The 22,102-nt window shown below is 41.1% G+C and overlaps 2 protein-coding genes across 6 annotated transcripts in view; one reads left to right on the plus strand and one right to left on the minus strand.

Annotated features, from left to right (window-relative positions):
- Positions 1-5,345, minus strand: part of sfmbt2 (Scm like with four mbt domains 2) — a 55,343-nt gene extending 49,998 nt beyond the window's left edge. For 2 of the 5 annotated variants that reach the window (XM_030440367.1, XM_030440362.1), the window contains exons 1-2: positions 5,216-5,338; positions 3,732-3,828 (exon numbers count right to left, since the gene is read on the minus strand). The gene's annotated coding sequence lies outside the window, so the exon portion shown is untranslated. The other 3 variants (XM_030440364.1, XM_030440365.1, XM_030440363.1) reach the window with 3 other exon arrangements.
- Positions 5,346-10,345: 5,000 nt separating this feature from the next.
- On the plus strand, positions 10,346-22,042 carry tmem110l (transmembrane protein 110, like). Its single transcript, XM_030440224.1, has 8 exons — positions 10,346-10,789; positions 13,708-13,756; positions 14,001-14,096; positions 14,196-14,317; positions 15,511-15,623; positions 16,804-16,887; positions 16,990-17,121; positions 19,560-22,042. Exons 1-8 carry the CDS (start codon positions 10,600-10,602, stop codon positions 19,686-19,688), a joined length of 915 nt encoding a protein of 304 aa, XP_030296084.1. The 5' UTR covers positions 10,346-10,599; the 3' UTR covers positions 19,689-22,042.
- Positions 22,043-22,102: the final 60 nt, after the last annotated feature.

Consider the following 22,102-nt stretch of genomic DNA (forward strand, 5'->3'; position numbering starts at 1 on the left):
GCTGAGCTAATTTGGCTCACATGACGCCGGCCGCTGCCCCTCTCCTCCCTCGCAGCCTATCGGTGCTTCTTGCCTAAGTGCCCCGCAATCTCCAGCAGCAGCACTGACACATCGCTGTCGTCAGCACGCCGCCCTCTACAGCGCTCATTAAAACTCATTAAAGTGCACTCAGACGCCCGGTATCAAATAGGGCCAGGAGGAGTTCACAGCAGGTCTTTAACCTGGTTTTTCCCTTAAAATTCCCCTCAAGTGGCTGTTGTATTTTTCCTCCACACAGCGAAATGATCTTCTGCATCTGTGAAGTCATTTGAAGACGAAGTGACGCGTTAGAACGCAGGGTTTGATAGTTACAGCAAGCTGAAATTAATGTCTTAACGATAAGTTATTGAATCATTCGTCGAGCGGCAGAAAATGAGTTGTTTTTTTTAAAGATTTTTACTGTATTTGACAGGGAATTACTGGATACTGATGGCAGTAAATTCACAGAAGTGCACTGTGAGTATGTTACAGTAATATAGGGAGTTTCTACAGTAACACAGGCACGATTTTACTGGGAAAATACAGTATTTTAATGTAAAATTACACTATGGTACTGCAAAAAGTATCATAGTTACTAATTATTGAAAAAACACAAAATAACAGAACATTTACAGTGATTTTACAGTAATATATTGTTTTCACGTTAAACCGGTGATATTGCTTGTTAGCATGATGTTAGCCTTTTAGCATGTTAGCATGTAAAACTACAACATATTATTGCTAAATTACTGTTATGGTGCCGCACCCTAATTACAGCTTTCCCTTGTAATGTACACATTCAACATTTTACGGACGCTTCAGCATGTGTTGTGATCAAATTTCCCATCATGCATTGCAAAAGTATAACAATAGTTAGTTCACGGTGAGAATTTACTGTGAAAGCTTGAGGTTTGTTAACATTTTGGCGAAGCAAATACGAGAATTTGAAATGTTTTTTCGGGTTTAGGACAGTTGATCACATGAAACAACTGATCTGGGAACATTTTTCACTATTTTCTTGCATTTCAACCCCTCAGCGAGTTGGTCGATCATGATAAATAAATGCAAATGGAGGTATTTTGAAGGTCTTGCGTGTCAGATTCAAGAACATTTCCTTTGTTTTGCCTCCATCCTCCAGCACAGTGAACTGAATCAAAATGAAACAAAGACCACGTGGTCAAAGTGGTGACTTTCAGATTTAATTTGAGGGTTTTAACATCCACACCAGATGAAAAGTGAAGGAACCGGAGCCCTGTCATTGTCCTCCTGTGCTTTTATGGAGTCAGATATGTATAAAACAAGGGGGGGCTGACTCAACACAGATGTGAAAACACCCTCGAAACCTTAAAGCCGAAAGTTTCATTTCAAATCCAAATGTGCTGCTGGATGAAGCTATGAGCCCCCAACAAAACAGGAAATGTGTCATCGTCCAAATACTTCTGAACGGTGTTACTCATTTCCCCTTAATTGCGGCTGACATATTTATTGTCTTTGCGAACTTTTTGGACGTCCTCTGGAATTTTTTAAAGGTCACATATTTCACTCTCCTTATCAAATTAATATGGTTCCCCGAGGTCTTCAAGAATGTTCCCGTTTCGTCGACACAAAGCCGACCCACATTTCTGTGCATTAAGAGAAAGATTCCCCCCGTGTTGGAGCCTGAGCAGTCGGCTTCCTGTGGGTGTGAACGCTTTGACCGCAGCTTTTGACGAGGATTTAAGATATTACCGAGGTTTTCCTTAATTTGGTCTGCGGTTGAACGTGTTTTACAACCATCAGGGGCATAAAATCCTCCTCAGGTTTGTGTCTAGAAAGATTGAGTCTTTATCAATTAGGAAAACTCGCAAAGAGTCGCGATGGAGAAGCTGGAAACTGAGAATCTTTGCTGAAAAAACTTAACGATTGATCGATTCTTATCACAATCAGTGTAAAAACAGAGGCCGCTCCTTCTATTGCATCATTAAAGTTTTTAAAAAATCAACATTGGACATCGATGCAACTTGTTTTAGGATGAACAGTTTGACCACGAGTTACAAGAGGACTTGAGACAAACAAGAACATTTTGAGTTTTACCTCAACTATTAAGGTTTTCCTTAATTTGGTCTGCGGTTGAACGTGTTTTACAACCACCAGGGACATAAAATCCTCCTCAGGTTTGTGTCCAGATAGTTTAAGTCTTTATCTATTAAGAAAACTCGCAAAAAGTTGCGATGGAGAAGCTGAAAACTGAGAATCTTTGCTGAAAAAACAAAACGATGGATCGATTCTTATCACAATCAGTGTAAAAACAGAGGCCGCTCCTTCTGTTGCATCATTAAAGTTTTTAAAAAATCACGATTGGACATAGAAGCAACTTGTTTTAACGGTTTTGAAGAAGAACATTTTGAGTTTTACTTTAATTTGGTCTCCGGTTGAACGTGTTTTACAACCATCAGGGACAAATATCATCCACAGGGTTCCGTTCAGAAAGCAAACAGCTGCAAACTGAGAATTTCTGAAGTGATAATCGATTATAATCACAATCTGAATCAACTCCTTCTACTGCATCATTACATTTTTATGACTGAAGTCGGGACAACACATGGAAACAGTTTGTTTTGGGATGAACAGTTTGAAAATCGTAGAACATTTTAAGAGTTTTTCGTCTTTTTTCTGCGGAGGTTTTTCCTTCATCGGCTCCCCGCGACAGATAACCATCCGCAGGTTTAAGCCCCCGTCAATGTCGACGATTTGGACTTTATCTCTTAAACGAGCCGACTTTTTCCGAGCAGTTCATTATTTGTACTTGAAGCTTACTGGCCGGCGGCGTCCTCGGAGGAAAACAGCCCAGATTGGGGATTAAGCTGGTCTGGGAGAGTTAATCTCAGACGCAGGACATTTGTGCCCTCTCAGATTTAAAGAAGGCTTTTTTTTTTTCCTTCTTTTTTCTGTGTTATTGATTAGCCCCTGGTGGGGCGCGCTGGGCATCCACATGTTGTCCTCCTGCCTTTCCCCTAAAACCCATCCATGCCAAAGATTTAATGGGGGATTTAGGAGATTAACTACCACTGCATGGGATTGGGCTTTTATTGCATTACTCCCTATTAGGTTCTCCCTCTTTTAGACTCATCCAAGAGTTGTTTCCTCTTGGCAACAGGAGGCCGTGATACAACAATTTGTCCTCTGTTTCCTCCTGCCGATTCCTACAGTTTTTTGACATCGGTGTGTACACACAATGCAGCCAGTGTGCTTCATGCCCAATTACGGCAGCCTTGCGATGCCCACTGAGATCAGCCAGCTATAAAATGATGAGGCGCGAGCAGCAACTGGCCCCTCCGGGAAAAAAACAAAACAAAAAAAAAACAGCCTGAAGTTTGTCTTATTTCAACGCCGATGTCTGGAAACAAGAGGTCGGATGTGTTTAAGAATCCGACGCGATCATCGTCTTATTCCAACACAAGAGAGAAAGAAACATGACTTCATCATTTCCTCTTCTCTCTGTCTCTCTATCTCCTCCTCCTCACTCTAATCCACACTTCTTTTCTCTTTGATTGCCCCTTTTTTTTTCTCCTTCTAACAAGATTAACACACAATGCCTCATCACAGAAACAGACGAACGTGACAGAAACGGTGCCTTTCGCAGCCTAAGCCATCAATAACGAGCTCGCAGGACTCATTGATCTCTCCCTGTGGACAAAATGGATCATATAAGAGTAGGGTTTTTTTTTTTTTACCTTTAGGATTTCTCTCCTTCAAAGTGCTCCATTTCTCACAGCACGTCTTTATCTACAAGCCCCCTTCGCTCACAAACCCATCCCCACTCCGCAGCAGCTGAGGAAATAAGAAGGAAAAGAAAGAAAAAAAAAATGTCTTTGGAGCAACAAGAAGTCTAAAAGCATGATTTATTCATCGCACATGCCTCTCGTCGGCTCCACAACGTGCAGTCTTTATTGTTTCCGTTCATTACGGTGACGGGTTTTAATCTGGACGAACGGGATCCTCGAATAAATTCGCAGGGAATCGCAGGAAAAAAAAGAGGGAGTAATAATTAAAACAGATACGCGAGGTTTAATCCAATTATCCTGCGTAATCAGCGCGCATTTACGCAAAGAGACACAATCAGCGATAATCAATCCCAGAATGAACGCGATCTGACGGCGCAGACGTGTCGCGGTGTGAGCATTATTTCTTTCTCTTTTTTTTTTTTTGGATAAAAGTGAAAGAGGAAACGTGAAGTGCACATGAGGAAGATGAGGCTGAGAGAGAGAGAGAGAGACAGAAAGAGAGAGAGAGAGAGAGAGAGGGGTGTAGCCGACCAGCAGAAAAGGCAAGGCAGAGCTTGAAGCTGCCACTCCGGTCATGTACTTTGCACACTCACAACTGCAGCGGAAAAAAACTCCCACGGAATCGCCAAAAGCACACTTTGAATTTAATTGATTAAACCTCGTGTGTGCGCATCAAAAGAGACCGAACCGGGCGCGCTATCTGCCCGCGTTGTATTTTTTCCTCGTTCAAAGATTTTAAGGCGCAGTTTCGTCCCCCTTCTGAAACACCAATAACCCGCCATGTTGAAAGTGGTTTGACATTTTGGCAGTGTCCGGTATTTTCCGATGGCTTCTTTTTTTTTTTTTTTTTCCTCCCCTTTTCTTATTTTTCCAACGCACCTTCACGAAGAGATGACGAAAATAATAATAATAAAAATAAAAAAAACCCAAGTGACTCATCTGCAGGCGAATGACGCCGATAAGTCATTTTTTGTGTGTAGCGAGAAGAAACAAAAAAAAAAGAGAAAAACAACTCAGGCGTTCACAGCAAACAAACAAACAAACAAGAAAAAAAACGCCTCGCGGACATTAAACATTAAAACACGTCAAAACAACATCCGCGCGGCGCGTTATCAGACACGTTATTCCAGTTAATTACACGTCAGCGATTAAAAAAAAAAAACAACGCAATAAATTACCCGCGAGTGCCTCGAGACCAGCGTCCTCTCCTGTTAATTACAGCGCGTGAGAGGCACTTTGAGGCAACTTGCGCGTGGGGGGCTCGTGGACTAAACGCTCGCGACTATTCTCCTCGAGAGCACTTCATGCTTTTTCATTTTTTTTTTGGTGAGGAAAAATAACTCCTCGTGTTTTAATTCCGTCGACATAACGAAAATAACGACGCGCAGCGACGGCGAAAAAGCCTCCCCGCGAGCGCCCGTCACCTGTCTTACCTGTCCAAGTTTTTTGTCGCCTCTCTCCTTCACGAGACCCCCTCTGTTCTCTCTCTCTCTCTCTCTCTCTCTCTCCCTGTCCGTGTCTCCCTCCCTCTCTCTCTCTCTCTCTCTCTCCCTCGCTCGCTCGCTCTCTCTCAGCTGCTGCCCCCGTTCCAATATGGCATCTCCCTTCTGCGCATGTCCAAAAAAACATCTACAGAGATATATATATATATATATATTTTTTTTCAAGCCAACTCCTTCATAGACCTTTTAGCGCCGAAGCACCCAAAAACAAGAGTGTTTCTTCAGCCTGTTATAAATAGGGAACTGAAGTTCAGTCAACGCCTACAAAACCAAACACACCACAACGGAAAAGTGAGCTTTACACAACCAAATACACATTTTTTACACACTTTAAACCTCATTATAATGTATAAACTTCCATTTATTTACACTATTATGTATTAATTCCTCATAGTTGCTGTTTAAAATTGAATTAACCAGGTTTTTTTTGTGTGTTTACATGCAGTTATTTCATCCAAGGCTGAATTTTTCTTCAACTACACAGTTTATTATTAACAGGAAGGAAAATTACAACTCTAATCATCTTTAAAACAACAAGAGTGTTAATATACAAAGAAAATACAGCATTAGTTAATCCTGTGCATGAATAACCCTGAAAAGTCATTAATTTATCATCACTCATTTCATTTCATTTCATTTTTTTCCATTTGTTTTGTGTGTTTTTTGTGTTTTTTTGGGCAAATTGGCAATCTCTCTTTTTTCTCCAAATAGCTCTTTAAAAAAAAAAAAAAAAAGCCCTGAGATTTTGTTATTTCACAAAAAGCTCCCTCTCTTATCAAAGTCAACAGTATCCTCTAGTGGTAGCAGCGCAGTGCACCGCAGCAGAAAATTCCCGTCTTTGGTTCAAAGGTTGGCACGTACTTCCACGAAGACTCGACAAACAGACGGGAATTAACGCCACGACCAACAGACGTTCGGCTTCAGACTGACATGCCGAGGAGTTCTTCTGGCTCTGAACTCAGCTGAACTCTCAGGCTGGAAGTCTATCGCTTACAGAAAGTGAAACCTCAGATGATTTTCACCGTTAACACGAGGTTTGTCGAGGCATGGCACACCGGAGAGAGCAAAAAAAAACTAAACTCACATGTTCCACATTGTCGAGGTTTTCTTTTTTAGAACAGTCGTGGGCACAAAATAAGCCCAAAATGTCTGTTTATGTTTTGGATATTTTCCTGGGAATCCCCCTGAAAAATCCCCAAATGTTCCCCGACTTCCACCGCCATCACTACAGTCACGACTCAGCGAGTTATAGCCGACATATCAGGGGGAAAAACTTGATGCATATGTGTAATTTTGCGCCTTTTTCTGCTAGTTTGACTTGATTTTATGAGATCTGGTTGATTATATAATCTGTAAAACATTCATATGGATGTTTGGAGACTTGCAGAGAAGAGTTTTTCTTTTGTTCCTGTTTTACAACTTCACAAACTGATTTTTACAGGCAAAATATACAATTAACGGATTAAATTGTGGCTTTAAGGCATGTGGTTACTCAACCTGTGACTCAGAACCCCCAATATCTGACAGGTCATCTGATTACTGAAGGCAGAAGTGACTAAATAAATACTTTTCCCCTCGAAAAAAATGTTTATTATCATTGAAATTTGCATTATTACGTTTATTTTGGAAGCTTTTGTTAAATGTTTTGTGCTTTTAATGTGAAAAACTGGATGCATAAGCATTCTCTTCATGATGGTTCACGTCATCACAATTAAAGGGGCACTACGTAGTTTTGTGAAAGACATTTTTATCAGAAGAGAATGCTTAAACAAACGTAACCCTTAAAGAACAACACAATTTCACACTGTTTTGTTTATATGTGGCGGACCCTGCCACCTTTTTCTAGCTTCAAACATTGTTTTCCTCTGGGAACAGCTTGTTTACTCACCTATGCAACAACAGTTTGTATCAATACCTCATTAATATTGTAAATATTAAAATTCTGAGTTTTGATAGACACAGAAAGACACTAAAATTCAAGGGGAAATATTCAAAATGCTACAAAATAAATGGAGGCTCTTTTGAGAGATTGGCGCAATAAGTGTCGGTTTTATTTTGAAACCTGTGATGGGAAGTTTCAGTGTTCAGTTTTTACGGGTGTTGATTCATAAAAGAAGACACAAAAGGACTCGTGAAGACGACAGGAGACAGAGACGGTCGCGCTGGTGTGATGCCGCTGGAGGAACAGATGGTTGGAGCGTGCGCCCTGCTCCATTAATCTGCCAGAGAAGAGGCTTTTCCAAGCGCGCGAGAGGGAGGATTATACCCCCCTCCTTTTTAACACACACACACACACACACACACACACACACACACTCACACACACACTTGACTCGTGCATTAGCCCGCAGCCTCCCTGCACGAGGCAGAGGACCGTTTTTTGTTTTGGCAACACTCATAAACGATTCTGGTTTCACGTCATCTTGTCAGGCTTCGATGAACCCTTTAGTGAAACTGAAATGATATGCAGTGACATTAACTTGCTGTCAGAACGAGGCAGAATCTGACTGTAGCAGGGAAAAAAAAGGTTATTTAAGCTGTTTTATTTATCTCAAATCCAAAATCTCCAACCAACATGGCTCAGTATGTTTGGGAAATCCAGCGAGCGTTAGCAAAATGTGCTTTTTTTATTATTTATTTATTTTTGATTAGGTGTTTAGGTCGATTCAGTGAATGCAAAATATGGATGGTCTATAATTTACTGTGTTGAACCTTAAAGGACCAGTCCACCCAAACATTTCATCGTCATTATCTTCTTACCCGCATGTGGATTTAATGTCAGGTGAAGTTTTGCAGCCCGCAAAACATTTCTGGAGCTTCACAGCAAAACAGCGTCGTTAGCGTTCTCCTAAATATCTGAAGTAGCTGGGGACTTGTATTAAAATGTAAAAGAACATGAAGAAAACATAAAATTGCTCCTTAATGCTCATCCAAATCCCAGATTGATTTGTGAAGATGTTATTTACACCCTTTTTTAAAGCCAAAACCTTCACCATAGCCGCTAAGCTTCGAAACCCGAAGTTAAAGGTTTAAATAGCGTCTTTTTGAATCAAATCAGGGTTGACATAGACTTGACATTTACATAAACCATTAACATTTTAAATCAAGTCCCCATCTACTTTCCAAGAGGATGCTGTGACGCTTGTTTTGCTGTGAAGCTCCAGAAATGTTTTGTGGTTGGCGAAACTTCGGTGGACTTTCCATCAGCATGAGGTTGAGAAGTTACAGCCTGGATTTCACATTTTGAGCGAACTGTTCCTTTAAATCTTTTATCAAAGAATGCCTCTGAAAAGTTCAGATTCAAGGCTTCTTGTCTGTTTTACAGCCTTGTAAGCTGAATATCGTTGGGTTTTGGACTGTTGATCAGACAACACAAGTTATGCGAATGTGTTCTTTCGGGCTCAAGGACAGCGTGATGGGAATCTTTCATTATTTTCAGATTTTTGTATTTATAAATCATAACCAAGTGATGGAATTGATAATGACAAAGACCTTTAGTTGCAGCTTTGGATTGCTTAAAAGTCTTATTAAAACTGCACAAACCAAAACTTCCCCCTGACTGTCCATCAACATGAGGATGAGCCCATAATGGCTGAGTTTTCATTTTTGGGTGAACTTATCCTTTAATGTTGGCATTTCAGTAACGTTACTTTGGGTGTTTGCACTTATACAAGCAATCAGTGGGTGTTGGTGACACTGCAGAGCCAAACTCAATGCAGATTTTGGCCATTTCTACACAGATGGCTGCAGTGTGTGTGCATCGATCCAATTTAAATCTGGTTTAATGTGTTTATTTGTTTTATTTTAACAGATTAACATAACGGCTTGTGTTAGTTGATCACTGAAGGCCTACATGTTGGCTGTGTGGCCACCTGAGAGGCTCCAGGTATAATCCTCCTAACTCTCCAGCATCAGATTATTTTATAGCCTGATTAGGAATCCCAAAACGAGCCCTCACAGATAAAACCTGCTGTTTTAAGCATGAACGACTTGAACCTGCAGAACTCTGAACCCAAACACTTCCTTTATTACAGCGTCACGTGAGCGGCGCTTTAATTGACTCTTCGGCGCACGAGCAGGAAAAAAGGCTCAGGAGCGGCCTCGCGCACATTCAAGGAATTCTGCTGCTGAGAGCCGCGCGGTCAATTAAGACGAACCACAACAGGAAGTTGAGTAAATATCACTTCAAAATAAAATATAGGTGGAATATGGGAACAAAAGAATATGAATGTATGGCAATTCTATTATACGTTTTCTATTTGTTTGAGTGTGTTTCTATTTTATTTTGCTCTGAGTCCGTTCTTATCTCACACTGCTACTGTTTGTGCTGTTTTGTTTTGTCTGAATAATTTATTCCTTTATACTGCTGTGCCAAATTAAATTTTTCCTCAGTGGGATCAATAATCTTACATTTTATATTAGATTCAAACGTGGATGCGGAATTATTTTGCAAGGGAGACCCGGACAGCCACTTAAACATAAACAATACAAAAAGGCAACAGATAAAAAAACACACTGAAATCTGATAATAATAGTCTTAAGAATAGAGTAATAGGAGTCTATTGTAGAGCTTTTTCTCAACATCCCTAGATGTCCATTAGGACACATGCAGATTATGATTATGACATAGATATTTTATACAAGTATCTCTCAAGTGAGCTATCCAAAATATAAAGAATTCATTTATTCCACCTCTTAAAATGCATCATATGTTGCTTATGCATTATTCAGTTTTGTCCTATTGTTATGACTATTATTCTATTATTCATTTAAATTATGAGCTAACAATGACGTGAAACAAAACAAACTGTGAGCATGACATGAGGAAATCTGCTGATGTTTTTGCATGAAGGTCGACTGACTGTTATTTATTTTTTTTTACATTTAAGGCCATATAGCTTAAATATCAAATTTGAACTTGGAATATGTTGCATTTATTGGACATATTGTGAAACAGCCTGTCAGTTTGTACCCTATCTTTTTTTTTTTAAATGTCTGACAAGCTTTTCCAATAACAATTGGTGGCTTTTGTTTTGAAATATATTTCACCGGAAGCGCGACCCTCGTGTAGCCTACTTTAACGGTCCGTGTTGTCGTTGTCAAAAACATGGATGTGAGTCAGATAATCGATCCTGTGCATCATGAGATGTAGCATCAGCCTCTGAAAAACACTGAAGGACAACTTTTAACGTGATTACATCGCCGGAAGTTAAACTCTGGCGGTTTGTCGTCCTCGGTAACAGACAGTTAGCGGTTAAGCCCTTCTCAGCCCACCCAGGGAGCTCCTTTTGTCTCCTTGTTTTTATCGTGTCAACATGGACATGTACGGGTACAGCGGGGTCTTCCTGGTGAAAAGATTCCTAGACAATGAGGTGTTCGAGGTCACCAACATGTCCGACATCAACAAGGCGAATCCTCACGGCTGCGATAACGGAGCTCTGACGGACCGGTTCGGCGTCTTGATCCAGGGACTGCTGGCCATCGTCGCCTTCAGTACGCTGATGTGTGAGTACCTGAACCGTTAGCAAAGGAGCGACTCGTGCTAATGACAACACCTTTTCTGACACAGTGATTTTGTTTTTATTCACAGGAAAGATGCTCAAAACACAAAGTGCACAAACTCGCTTTTTAAAGGGCTTTACGAGTCCACGTGGCGTTTTGTTGACGTTTGTTTCCGCGGAGCCTCACTCGCTTGGCACCGCACTCCCTTGAAAAATATGCCAATTTATTATCCCTTTGCTTCTAGACAACAACACATGCTGAAATGAACCACCATTCATACTCAACTTGGCTAACAAGGGTTCTCTATTCAATTCGGCATGATTTAAATGATGTAAAAGTAAAGTTTTACGTAGGAATTTCAGCTTTTTTGGGTTAATTTCGATCAACAAACGCCGTCCACGTCCTCAAAACATACAACGGCAATGAGCGGAAGCGGCGTGTTTGCACCGTTTTTGAAATACATATTTGAATCAAATGATCGTCGCTTTGTGGCATATATATTCCCCGAATTTGCCATTAAGACCCATGTTAACCATAAATGATTAGGGTATACCATTATCCATCTGTATGTGTGCATGTAAACAAAGCAGCTTAATAAATTGCGATGTTTTCAAGGGAAGTGTCGTCATGGTCTCACCCTGTGGCAGAATGGCATGTTTTTAATCCAGCTGATGTTGTTGTTGCCCTAAAATAATCAAAATGCCTGCAAACAATATGCTGATAACATTTTATGTTTTATCAGTGAAAATCAGTATTTATTCACATCAAATACATCACTGGCAATTGCTCAAGGGATATTTGATTTATTGATATTTAATGATTTAATGAACTTCAGATTTAATCTCTGCCTCTCTGTCAGTCTTGTAACCAGTAGTTTTCCCAGTATAAGCAGCTTTAAGTGTGATATATGAGCTGTTGAGTCACTTTTGTTTTTGAGTGTCTGCCCTCACAGCAGAACAAAATGCTCCTTTACAGCCAGATTGTGGTTTTTGCTGTGAACAACAGCTATTGACTGCGAAACAACTTGTGATTCTCAGGCAGCTGACTTGGAGAATGTTGGGCATCTCAGCAGTTTTGGCACCGCGAGCTATGTTTTAATGCTCCCAGAGCAGAGAGGTGTCACTTAAAAACTGCATCCATTCCTTTTTAGATTCAGCCTCATATGTCATTTGTGAAGATTTCCTGTATGATTTCTATAATCATATAAGCTATATAATTATTTTCCAATCTGTTCCTCGACTAGTCCATAATAAAGTTGACTGTATTCAGCTTCCAGGTGTCTTGGCCAGATAAAAATGCTTTTATTGTCAGTTCACCTTTTGTGTGCCGTAAAATCCAAGGCCAGTGTGCGCGCTGTATAGTATCCACTTATACCGGGAGTGTGTTGGCATATGATCTCATGATTCGAGTGTAGTCTGAAAAAGGTCAGTGCAGTCATGTCGATTTCATCAGCTAATCAAGCAGGCAGGTTCGGCCTCGGAGCAGCGGAGTGCAGCAGAACGAGGCCGGGCCTTGAGGTTGAGTGAGATCAATGAGCTCTAAACTCCATTTGGTTACTTATTAGTCGAGAAATCGATACCCCTCCCACTCTCTCTCCCCTCTTTTTTTTTTTTTCCCTTTCCTGTTCTCGGCAAAGGCGTCGTTCCTGGTCAAGGCACATGCATCTGTTAATATTTACACCACGTTATTAGTGTTCAGCGGAGCATTAAGGGCCCTTCAGCTATGATCACAGTGGCGGTATGCCAAGTCACAGTGGAGCCTGCAGCCTGCACCCCTCTGCTGAGCGCCGTTAAGAGCGCTCTTCCTCAAAAGCTATTTTAGGGAGTTTCCTTCCATTGACTCGTCATTATTCCTGCGCTCGCATGATACAGATAAAGGCTGAACATCCAGTCCAGCCGCCACGTTTCTTTATCTGTGACGACAATAATATTTGGGCCTTTCTGTGAAGAGACACATTTGTTATGTCTTTTCTCTTTTCCAGAGAAGAAGACATAAGATGGAACTTAATCAATCCCGAAGGACGTTCAGGACACACTTGAATATACTTTTTTTTACCACTTTTGCTTGTCAAACAAACTACTGAAGCGTAGAAAAATCTAATCTTGTACATAGAATATATGCCTATATTTAATTTTTTGCCTGAATAAATGATAAAATAATGAAAAAAATCCCCATCACATTTTCCAGGAGCCCAAAAGAACATATTCATATAACTTGTGTTGTCAAATCAACATCCCATAACCCAAAGATTTTCAATTAACAAGGATATAAAAAGGACAAAGAAGCTTTAAATCTGCAGTTTTTGAGAGGCTAGAATCTGCAAAAAACGAGAAAATCTGTCTTTTTCTACTTGACTCCACGGCAGATCGAACGTCAAGTGAAGTTTTGTGGTCTGCAAAGCATTTCTGGAGCTTCACAGCAAAACAGAAAGAAGAAGAATACCGGAAAAGTGTGAATAATTAAACCACTGCTTCGCGTGTTGTAGCTCCAGAGCTATTTATTCAGACTTCATACTGAAAGCCGACTTGAACTGCATCAAGACAACTGATAAAAGATGGAGGTCACGGATGTAGAGCGCGTCTGCGGGAAGCCTCGATCCTGTTTTCGCACGCCGAGTCACGCTTTCTGACCTCGTGAGATGGCGAGATAAGAGGAACAGTGGGCATCTGTTCACCTCCCGAGCCCCGTGGGGAGGAACCAAGTGTTGTGGCTGCGTGAAGCGAGGGAAGATGTTTCGATTGCGTTTCATCTCCCCTCGCTCCCCCCTTCTCGACCTTCAGACCCGTGAAAAAGACGAGCTCCTCCGCGGAGGTCAAACAATCTCCGGAGACGCCGTGTTACGTTTTTGTTTTGCGGGATAAACACACGTCTGGTGGGAGTGATATTGACGAATTCGTTGGCTTTCTTCTTTTTGTTTGCAGTGAAGAGGTTTCGGGAGCCTGTGGGGATCAGACGACCCTGGAGGATCTGGTCAGAATTTTATTTAGTTTTTCTCTTTTTCTACCTCATCTTGTCCTACATTCCTACATTTTACACACTTGCACGGATGAGTAAAGTCTGTTAACGTGAATAAAATTGACCAAACAAACCAATAAAGACGGCAGAAAGCATCACATTTCCATACATGTATATCACTATATTAGCCTGCTTTCTAGTCTGTGACATTAAAATAAATAAAAAACCGACTCGACGTGCTCCATCTCGTGTTTTCCAGGTTTTTCGACACATCCAAACAGGCCATCGGTGCTCTTTTCATCCACTTTGCCAACGTCTTCCTGTCGACGCTCACCAAAGAAGATCCATGCTCCCTGTGAGTCATCCATTACTGTAACCAAGTCGGGATAAGACGTTGCTTTCAGGGACGTCTAACTGAGAATGTGTTTTTTTTTTTTTTCCATTTTACCAAAAGGTATCTGATGAACTTCCTGCTGGACGCCACGCTGGGGATGCTGGTCATCTGGTTGGCGGTGAAGCTGGTGTCCAAACTGGTGGAGCACAAGCAGTGGACGCTGCTCATGTTTGGAGAATATGGTGAGTGAAAAGATGGTTTACTTGTCTTTTGTTTTAAAGAACCCTTAAAGGAGGATGACACTGAAATGCAGCCCGGTGTCCGCCACTGGAGGGCGCTGTAGACCCACTTCAAGGTGGACGGGGAGGCGAGCCAGCATCTCCAGCTGCAACCCCGCCTGGAAAACATTCCCAGTGGCTTCGGAGAGGCTTTAACTCCACGCCAGTTATTACACTCACTCTGCTGTTGGCTCTTAGATTTGCGTTACTTCCTTTTTGTGATGGAACATTTCTGAGCAAGGTTGATTCGGTCTCTATGTCACTTTTTTTCTTTCATGATTGGGTTCCAGTTTATTTCTGATTCTGAACGAGTATTTTCAAGAGTTTTGTGTGACCAAAAACGTTAAGATGATCTGAAATCGGAGCGTCGACAATCAGCTGATTCATCCACAAGTCTGAAAGATGATTAACCGCCAACTATTTTGATGGTTGATGAATCATTTCAGATATTTTTCAAGCAAACTGTCAGACATTTGACAATTCCAGCTCCTTTTTTAAATGTGAGGATTTGGACTGGTGGTCGTACAAAACAATTTGTAGACTTCACTTTGTTCTCCAGGAAATTTAGAGATGCATCTTCACAATTTTTGGCATTTCATAGACCGGAAAAAATAACAGTGAGAAGCAGCAGATTAATTATTGATGACAAAAAGCTGTTAGCTGCCGCCCTCATTCAAATAAGTGTCTCTCTTGTTCTCAGTGTGTGTCTTCCTCCTCCCTTCTTCCTGTCTTAATGACAGACTTGTCCTCCTTTGTGTCTGCTGTGTTGAGACACCTGCGTAACCTTCTGGAAGGGTTTATCCAAGGGTTGGACAGGCTATTTAAATACCCAGTAAAGTAGTTTTAACATTTTAAATCAAACATGACAGTGATGTTGATCAAATTCCCGGATATTGGTCACATTTCGCAAATTATTAACACGAGTATATAATTATCACTGATGTGGATATAATGACAAAGTAGGTAAAGGCAAGTATTAAAACAAGCAGAACAATCTGGTAAGTTCAGACAATGATGTCACTTTAAATCTAAGAAGATATCCAGTATATGATACCGATACCCGAGTAAAAATAGTCCAAAAAAGATAAAGTAAAAGGCCGGAGAACAATGTGAGACGCCCACTTTACTGATGTCATTTCCTGCCTCCTCTCCTCCAGGTGACCCTCCCCAGGCAGCAGCATGGTTGGGTCAGTGTGGCATCTACCTGCTCATCATGGTTCTGGAGAAAGGCGTGATCAGCCTGGTGCTGCTCGTCCCCGGATGGTCCAAAGTAAGTAAACCGTACGGCTGCTTGTGCTGCGTTCAGGTCACTCTGTGAAAAAAAAAATCTCACAGACTGACGTTCTTATTGTTAGTCTTTCCAAAATTGTGTAACATGTGCGTCAGCTGAGCCTGTGACTAAACTTAACTCAATGTGACCGGTCCATGATGATGTCAGTACAAATTCATCTCACTTGACTTTAACTGAAACAGAAGTTTTCAGTCCTTTTTTTTTCAAATGGAACATTTTGGCCTGGTCAACCAGACTCCATGAAAAAAATCATTCGATTTTAAGAATCCTCTCTCGTTTCTGTTTTGGCCTTGTTTGTCATTTCTCTGGCAGCAGCGAGGGATGAAAGTCATCCAGAGTAGAGACAGAATAAACAAGTCAAGGATAAAGAATGACTTGTCTTTTGTTTCTAATGGAAACATGGTGAATGTATTTGAAGGTCAGTTTGTTTGCATGACACCAGGGTTCATATTTGTTTATTCAAACCAGCCCCTCCCATAGCAACAGATGCTGTTCTGTGAAATCAAAGAGTTTATTTGTTTATTCCTTATTTATTCCCTGATAGGAGATTTATGTTGTACAGCTCTCCGTGGCCCCGCTTCCTATGTTTGTCAAAGATTTTGCTTTTTGACAAACACTCAGTATAAATATTAGTGTTATTAATAGCAGCATTGTTTGTTTTGGTGTGGGGAAGTTGAGATTCAAGTCCTGTCTGTCTGCGCTTCAGTCAACAGCTTCCTGTTTATGTTTGGTACATGGGTATGGCCCCGTTTTTATTTAGGTTTAATTCAGTTGCAATGTGGATACAGTTGCAAAAGAATCATACAAGTAAATGATAAAAAAAAATTGATGTTGACCTTGAAATTCTCACTATTTTGATATGGACTCTTGGCTTCAAATAAAGTTAGTTAAGTGTATCAAAAATAAAGACGCAATAGAAAAATATAACCCTTTTAAGTATGAAAGGCAGAAACTGCCAAAATCAAAATAAATAAAGGAAAAAAGGTTCAATAAATAAGATAAAATCCTTTAAATGCACCAAAAATGGCACTGAAATCAAATAAAGGAATAAGTGAATTTACTTTACGATTTAATATGGTTTGTTTTTTGTGGCTGTTGGTTTAAAGTGACTGTAATCAACCTGCGTCTGTATGATAATCTCTCTTTCCTTCTGTTTTAGTTGCAGGAGGTGTTGCTAAGCTACATCGCTAACCCTCAGCTGGAGCTGGTGCTGGTGATGCTCATCGTGCCCTTTATAGTGAACGTGAGTATTACTGCCACATATTCCAAATAAAAAGCAAGTTTAGTCTTTAATCTCTGCAGAATTAGTGACCCGGTGTCTCATCTCTCTGGCTCCCCCCTGTAGTCCATCATGTTCTGGGTGGTGGACAGCCTGATGATGAGGAAGTACAAGACGATGAAGAGCCTGGACGACTCCTACGACAGCTCGGTGAAGAAGGCCGACTCGCTGCTCTGGGCGACCAGTGAGGAGTCGCGGGTGAGAATTAACTCGTGTTTGTGCCAACAGAGCAAAGTGAACAGCTGCTGATTGTTTTGTAGTCGATTATGTGATAAAACCAGCTGCTTCGTTATGGAGATCATCGCTGCTCAAAGTTCATAAGATCTGTCATTTAGAAACGGAGGAACAAATCGTCACTTTTGTTGAATATTTTTATTCTAAGAAAGAAGTAATTTAGTGCATTACATATGCAGAATCTACAGTTGGGGACAAATAATTAAGAATTTGTCATCGACAGTTTTTCAGAGTTATAGAGTTTTCCCCTGACGCGATGACTCACAAAACGCGGTGTTTTTTAAAGGGAGGCTGGCGCTTATGTGCCGCCAACTCTAATTACTCACGCACAGGTTTTGCTCTGGAGGAGAGAGGTCTGATCTCAATGAAGGAGAACAAGAATGCATTAAAAATACAAGTTTGGATAGTTTATAATCTGGGTAATGTATTTGGAGACAGGTTGGATTTTTAATATCAGGTTAAATGTGTTTTTGATTTTGATAACAGCTGAACTTCTAGAGCATTTCTGGAGTCTGAAGAACATTTAAAGTCTTCAACAAACTTTTCCAGTTAAATCTCAAACATTTAATGTCTTTATTTAGATCTCAGGTAGCATTAAAACAGTTGAAAATTCCCTAAATATACGTAAAATTCAGAGTACGTAGAGGAATGCGTCTGAGCCATCTGCTCTTGCAGTGACTCACCGGCTTTTAAAGGGGATTACTTTTGATGTTCTGTAAAGTACAGCACATAAAGTTTAGCTAAAGCCTGTTCCCAAACAAGAATGTGACCGTTTAATATCTCTGCTTTTTGATGAAGCGAACAAGACTTTAATGAGTGTGTGTGTGTGAAAATGTTAGTTGGGGGGGGGTTGATCGCACCCACATGGTCACGCTTGGGTGTACACCGCACCTGTTGTTATGGGGGATGAGGGAAACACACACACACTCACACACACACACACACACACACGCTCACACACACACATACAGATTTCCTCTCTCTACACTCGATCTAATGAGGAACAAACCCAGATGAAGTCCGTCCAAGAAACACTGAGTCAGACTGTTTTTCTCCCCGTCCTCCGTCTTTATTGATGGCGCCGGTGGATTCTGGTTTGTTACGGATGTCCACATACTTTTGGCCATGCAGGGTTAATCTGAAACACCTTTTCTGACGCATTCTCGGCTGTATTAAAGAATATTTTCCTGCGGTATTTTTCTCCCGGAGACATCACGGTGGAGGATTGCGTAGCATGCGTCGCACACACTCTGCGAAGATGACGCCCGCGTGATCCATCTTTTTTGTTCCGCTCCTGTGAGTTTTGGGTCGAGCTCTGTTTTATCTGGACTGCTGAAACTGTAACAGGCCTGTTGTGTTCAGGGAATTAGTTGATAGCCGCCGCCTCCACGCGGCACAGAAGCCCGAGTCATCTCTTTTCTTTCCCCCTCTCTCTCATCAGGACAAGCGACTGTTAGCCGGGCACGACCCTCGTGTTCAGTGTTTATCCCCTCCCTCCTCTTTACTTTATCTCTGGTCGGATGCCAGGCAGCCATAAATCGAGCCTTCATCCCGGGAATAAAAGTGACATTTAGGAGTCGTTTCCACGCGCTGATCTTATGGAAAGCAGGGTGGAGTGGAGGAGGGGGTCGGATAGAGGGGCATTGACTCGGACGAGGTCTTGGTGGGCGGCGGTGGTCCAAGCTGTGGTCACAATGCTGTTGTTGATGATCCGATCGCGGTGTTACGTCAGTGTCATCCAAATGAAAGTTGGATATGAACTTTGTGCAGACAAAAAATGGTCAGTTATCGTGACTTTATAGATGATCAGACTTTGGAAGATTGGGACTACAGGGCCCTGAGTGCTACTAACACAAGTGTGTGAGACAGTAATACATGCTGCTCTCCTCATCTTCATCCTTATATCTGAATCTGTTCTGCTCCTTAAAGTCTTTTATATCAGTTTTCCCACATGTCAAACTCCAACATAAACCAACATGTGGAGCTTTTATAATGCCGTAAATGTCGTGCAGTTGTGGAAAATCTAGCTCCTTAGAGATCTGAACCCCTGCTGCCGCTGGAGAGCGTCTTCCAGGCTGCGGATAAACGAGGGTATTTTCCACTTTAGGTTGAGAATGCAGAACTGAGATATTTCCCAGCTTTCTGTCAACGATGCAGAATCCAAACAACATACTTGAACGAGCTACATCATCGCTTCATCGGAATCGCTTTCCGTTGATTCCCATTCGGTTTCTTAAAATAGCCAGGAGCTGCTTAACGGCGAATCCAGAGAGTGAACGTTAACCATCATTTTTCACTTCCATAAAATAGTGAGATAAGAAGAACACATCTGCAGAATCTGGTTGTTCCATCTTCCTACTTTGTTTTGCATCCATCAAAGTCTTCTCGTCTTCTTCTCCCAGGTCCTGCTGACCGTCGAGACCGACACGGACGAGGCTTCAGAGGGCGAAGAAGACGTCGGCGCTGTTGGTCCGATCCCTAACGTGCTCTACTCTGGAGGACCGCTGAGACCCAGCTGGGTGATGGTGTAAACCCAGGTGATGTGACCTCTTCCACGTCTGTCCACTATCCGCACACACAAATCTCACTTAAGAGCCTAAATATGAGCAAAAAAAACCACAAAAACCTTGCATCCTTATCTCTATTAAAGGTCTAACTCTCAGCTTCCTTGTAAGCAAAGGCACAATTTAAAGGTCATGCAACCTGCGAATGTGAACACTATAACCTGAGCTGCCTTCCTCTGCACTGAAGGTGTGAACTGGAGCTTGACATGCATGTTGATCGAATAGCATTTAAGGGGTCTTGAAGCTCTTTATCCTCTCACCTTGCTGCCTCCGATCGCTGCAAGAGAACATCAGAGAAAACCACAACTGAGCGCCTGTGGAGGGAGATTATTAAGAAACGCGGCGCCCGCAGGGCGAGATGTGCGGGTGGTAATGACGCAGACTAACATAAATCTGTCTTTTTTTCCACACTGGGGACTTTTGGGAATGATGTTGCTCTAAAGAGAGTCATTTATCACATATCATATTCCAAAGACGATTAAAATATATAATATACATGTAAGTGCTCTGAGACTTTACTCAAATATAATCACTTCAAATCCACCTTTTTTAAGTTGTAATTATAGTCATTCCTGCACGTTCTCCCTCCGGCTGCTTATTTTAAGTATGAAAGGTGGTTCATGGTCTAATTTTTTACAACCGTGCACTTGTTGATGTTCCTTTTTTAACTGCTGCAGTCATGACGGACCAAAAATGTTGAACACAGCGGTTACGTGGAAAGTTTTTTTGAAGGCTGCTTTTAAATAAAAGCAGTGTATGTGGACAGGAAGTTGTTGCATGTCATGGTTTGGAAGGACCAGGCCACACTATGTTTCTGCAGTTATTTGCATATTTGTCGTGTATGACAGAGTGTTGGGGCCGCTGCGGGGGGAAATAACCCTGAGATTTTCAGAATAAAGTTAAAAAAAATTGAGTCCTGGTTGTCAGAATGTTTAACCCTGAAACCTGACAAAGTGACTTTACTTGGATAAAATTGAGGAAACTTGCCCTCAAAATTACAAACTAAAGTCGACTAATAAATTTAAGTTGTTTAAACTAGTACCCAATTTTTGTGCTTGACTCTTAAAGGAATAGTTCGACATTTTGGCAAAGTTTGTATGCTGAATATGAAGCTACAGCTCGTATTTGATAATTTAACTTAGCATCAAGACTAGAAACTGAGGGAAACAAGCTAGCCTGGCTGTGTCTGAAGTTCACTAATTAACACTTTTAATTTTGTTTAGTTTAAAATCAACATTTTATGGTTTCATGAAGGCTTTCACACAGGACTTCTTTCTGGCCAGGAGCAGTGACTTCCTGAACTTTTTGTACTGTAGTTGCTTCATACTGTCTCATAATTGTTATTATCAGTTACAGTTACCCTTTAAAAAATAGAACTGGTTGAACAGATGCTTATAATTTGATAAAATATTATGTCCTGTATTTTTTTTTTTTAGAATAAAACTATCATAGTAGATTTCAGTACCATTGATAATAACATGAAACGGCATACTGCTGCTGGACTTTGTTCAGAGGCAGGCTAGCTCTTTCCCCTTGTTTCCAGTCCTTGTGCTAAGCTAAGCTAAGCTAAGCTAACCATCGACTGGCTCCAGTTTTATAGTTGGAATCTGACTGGGGATCTTTGAAAAGAATTTAAAATAAGTGTATTTCTGAAAGTGTCAAACTATTCTCATCTGAAATGACGTTCTGTGATAAGAACTTGCTTTTTGGTCGTGATACCGTTACCATCATGACAGTCGGACTCAAAATATTCAGACTTTATTCTCAAAATCTTAGATTTTACCCCCCTGTGACTGTCCTGAGTACATCCTAGTGGGATCATATGGTAGCTTTGTATTAGACTTAATCGGCACATTTCTTTTATTTATTCTGTTACTATTTTATATGTATTTGACTTTATATATAAATATATATTGTGGTCCAATCTGTGGTATGAACATTGGGAAAGGAAGTTTTTAAGAGTCGTCATCAAACTACAGGTGACGACTAAGATCTGGATTCAGTATGAATTTGGTACGTGATCGACTTTTTTTTAATATATTCTGCTGTTCATCGTCGGAACATTTCCATCCTGTTACGGTTTGAAAGCCAAAATTTTGAAACATTCCGTCTGCAATGTTTTATTTTGTATTCCAGTGAATCTTGTATGTATGTATGTATGTATTTTTTTTTTTTTTTTTGTAAACCAGATAATGAACATGTGTATAAAATGGCACAGCGCGAGCCGAAAGTGTTATTAAACGGCTGTAAACTGCCACGGTGCTTCTTACCGAATGTATCTCTTTAATCTGTGCTATGAATAAAGATGATTGACACATGAACTGTGTTTTGGTGCTTGAATTCCTGCGGCGGCCGCGGCGAGGCAGCGCGATGACAGACGG

Source organism: Sparus aurata, chromosome 14, assembly GCF_900880675.1.
Source record: "Sparus aurata chromosome 14, fSpaAur1.1, whole genome shotgun sequence".
Taxonomy (NCBI): domain Eukaryota; kingdom Metazoa; phylum Chordata; class Actinopteri; order Spariformes; family Sparidae; genus Sparus; species Sparus aurata.

What these genes read in the sequence shown, in the direction of transcription:
- tmem110l (XM_030440224.1), top strand. Translation starts at nt 10,600, where the DNA reads ATGGACATGTACGGGTACAGCGGGGTCTTCCTGGTGAAAAGATTCCTA. An exon ending in GCTCATGTTTGGAGAATATG is followed by an intron (nt 14,318 to 15,510) that starts GTGAGTGAAAAG and finishes CCTCTCCTCCAG; the next exon opens with GTGACCCTCCCCAGGCAGCA. An exon ending in CGACCAGTGAGGAGTCGCGG is followed by an intron (nt 17,122 to 19,559) that starts GTGAGAATTAAC and finishes TTCTTCTCCCAG; the next exon opens with GTCCTGCTGACCGTCGAGAC.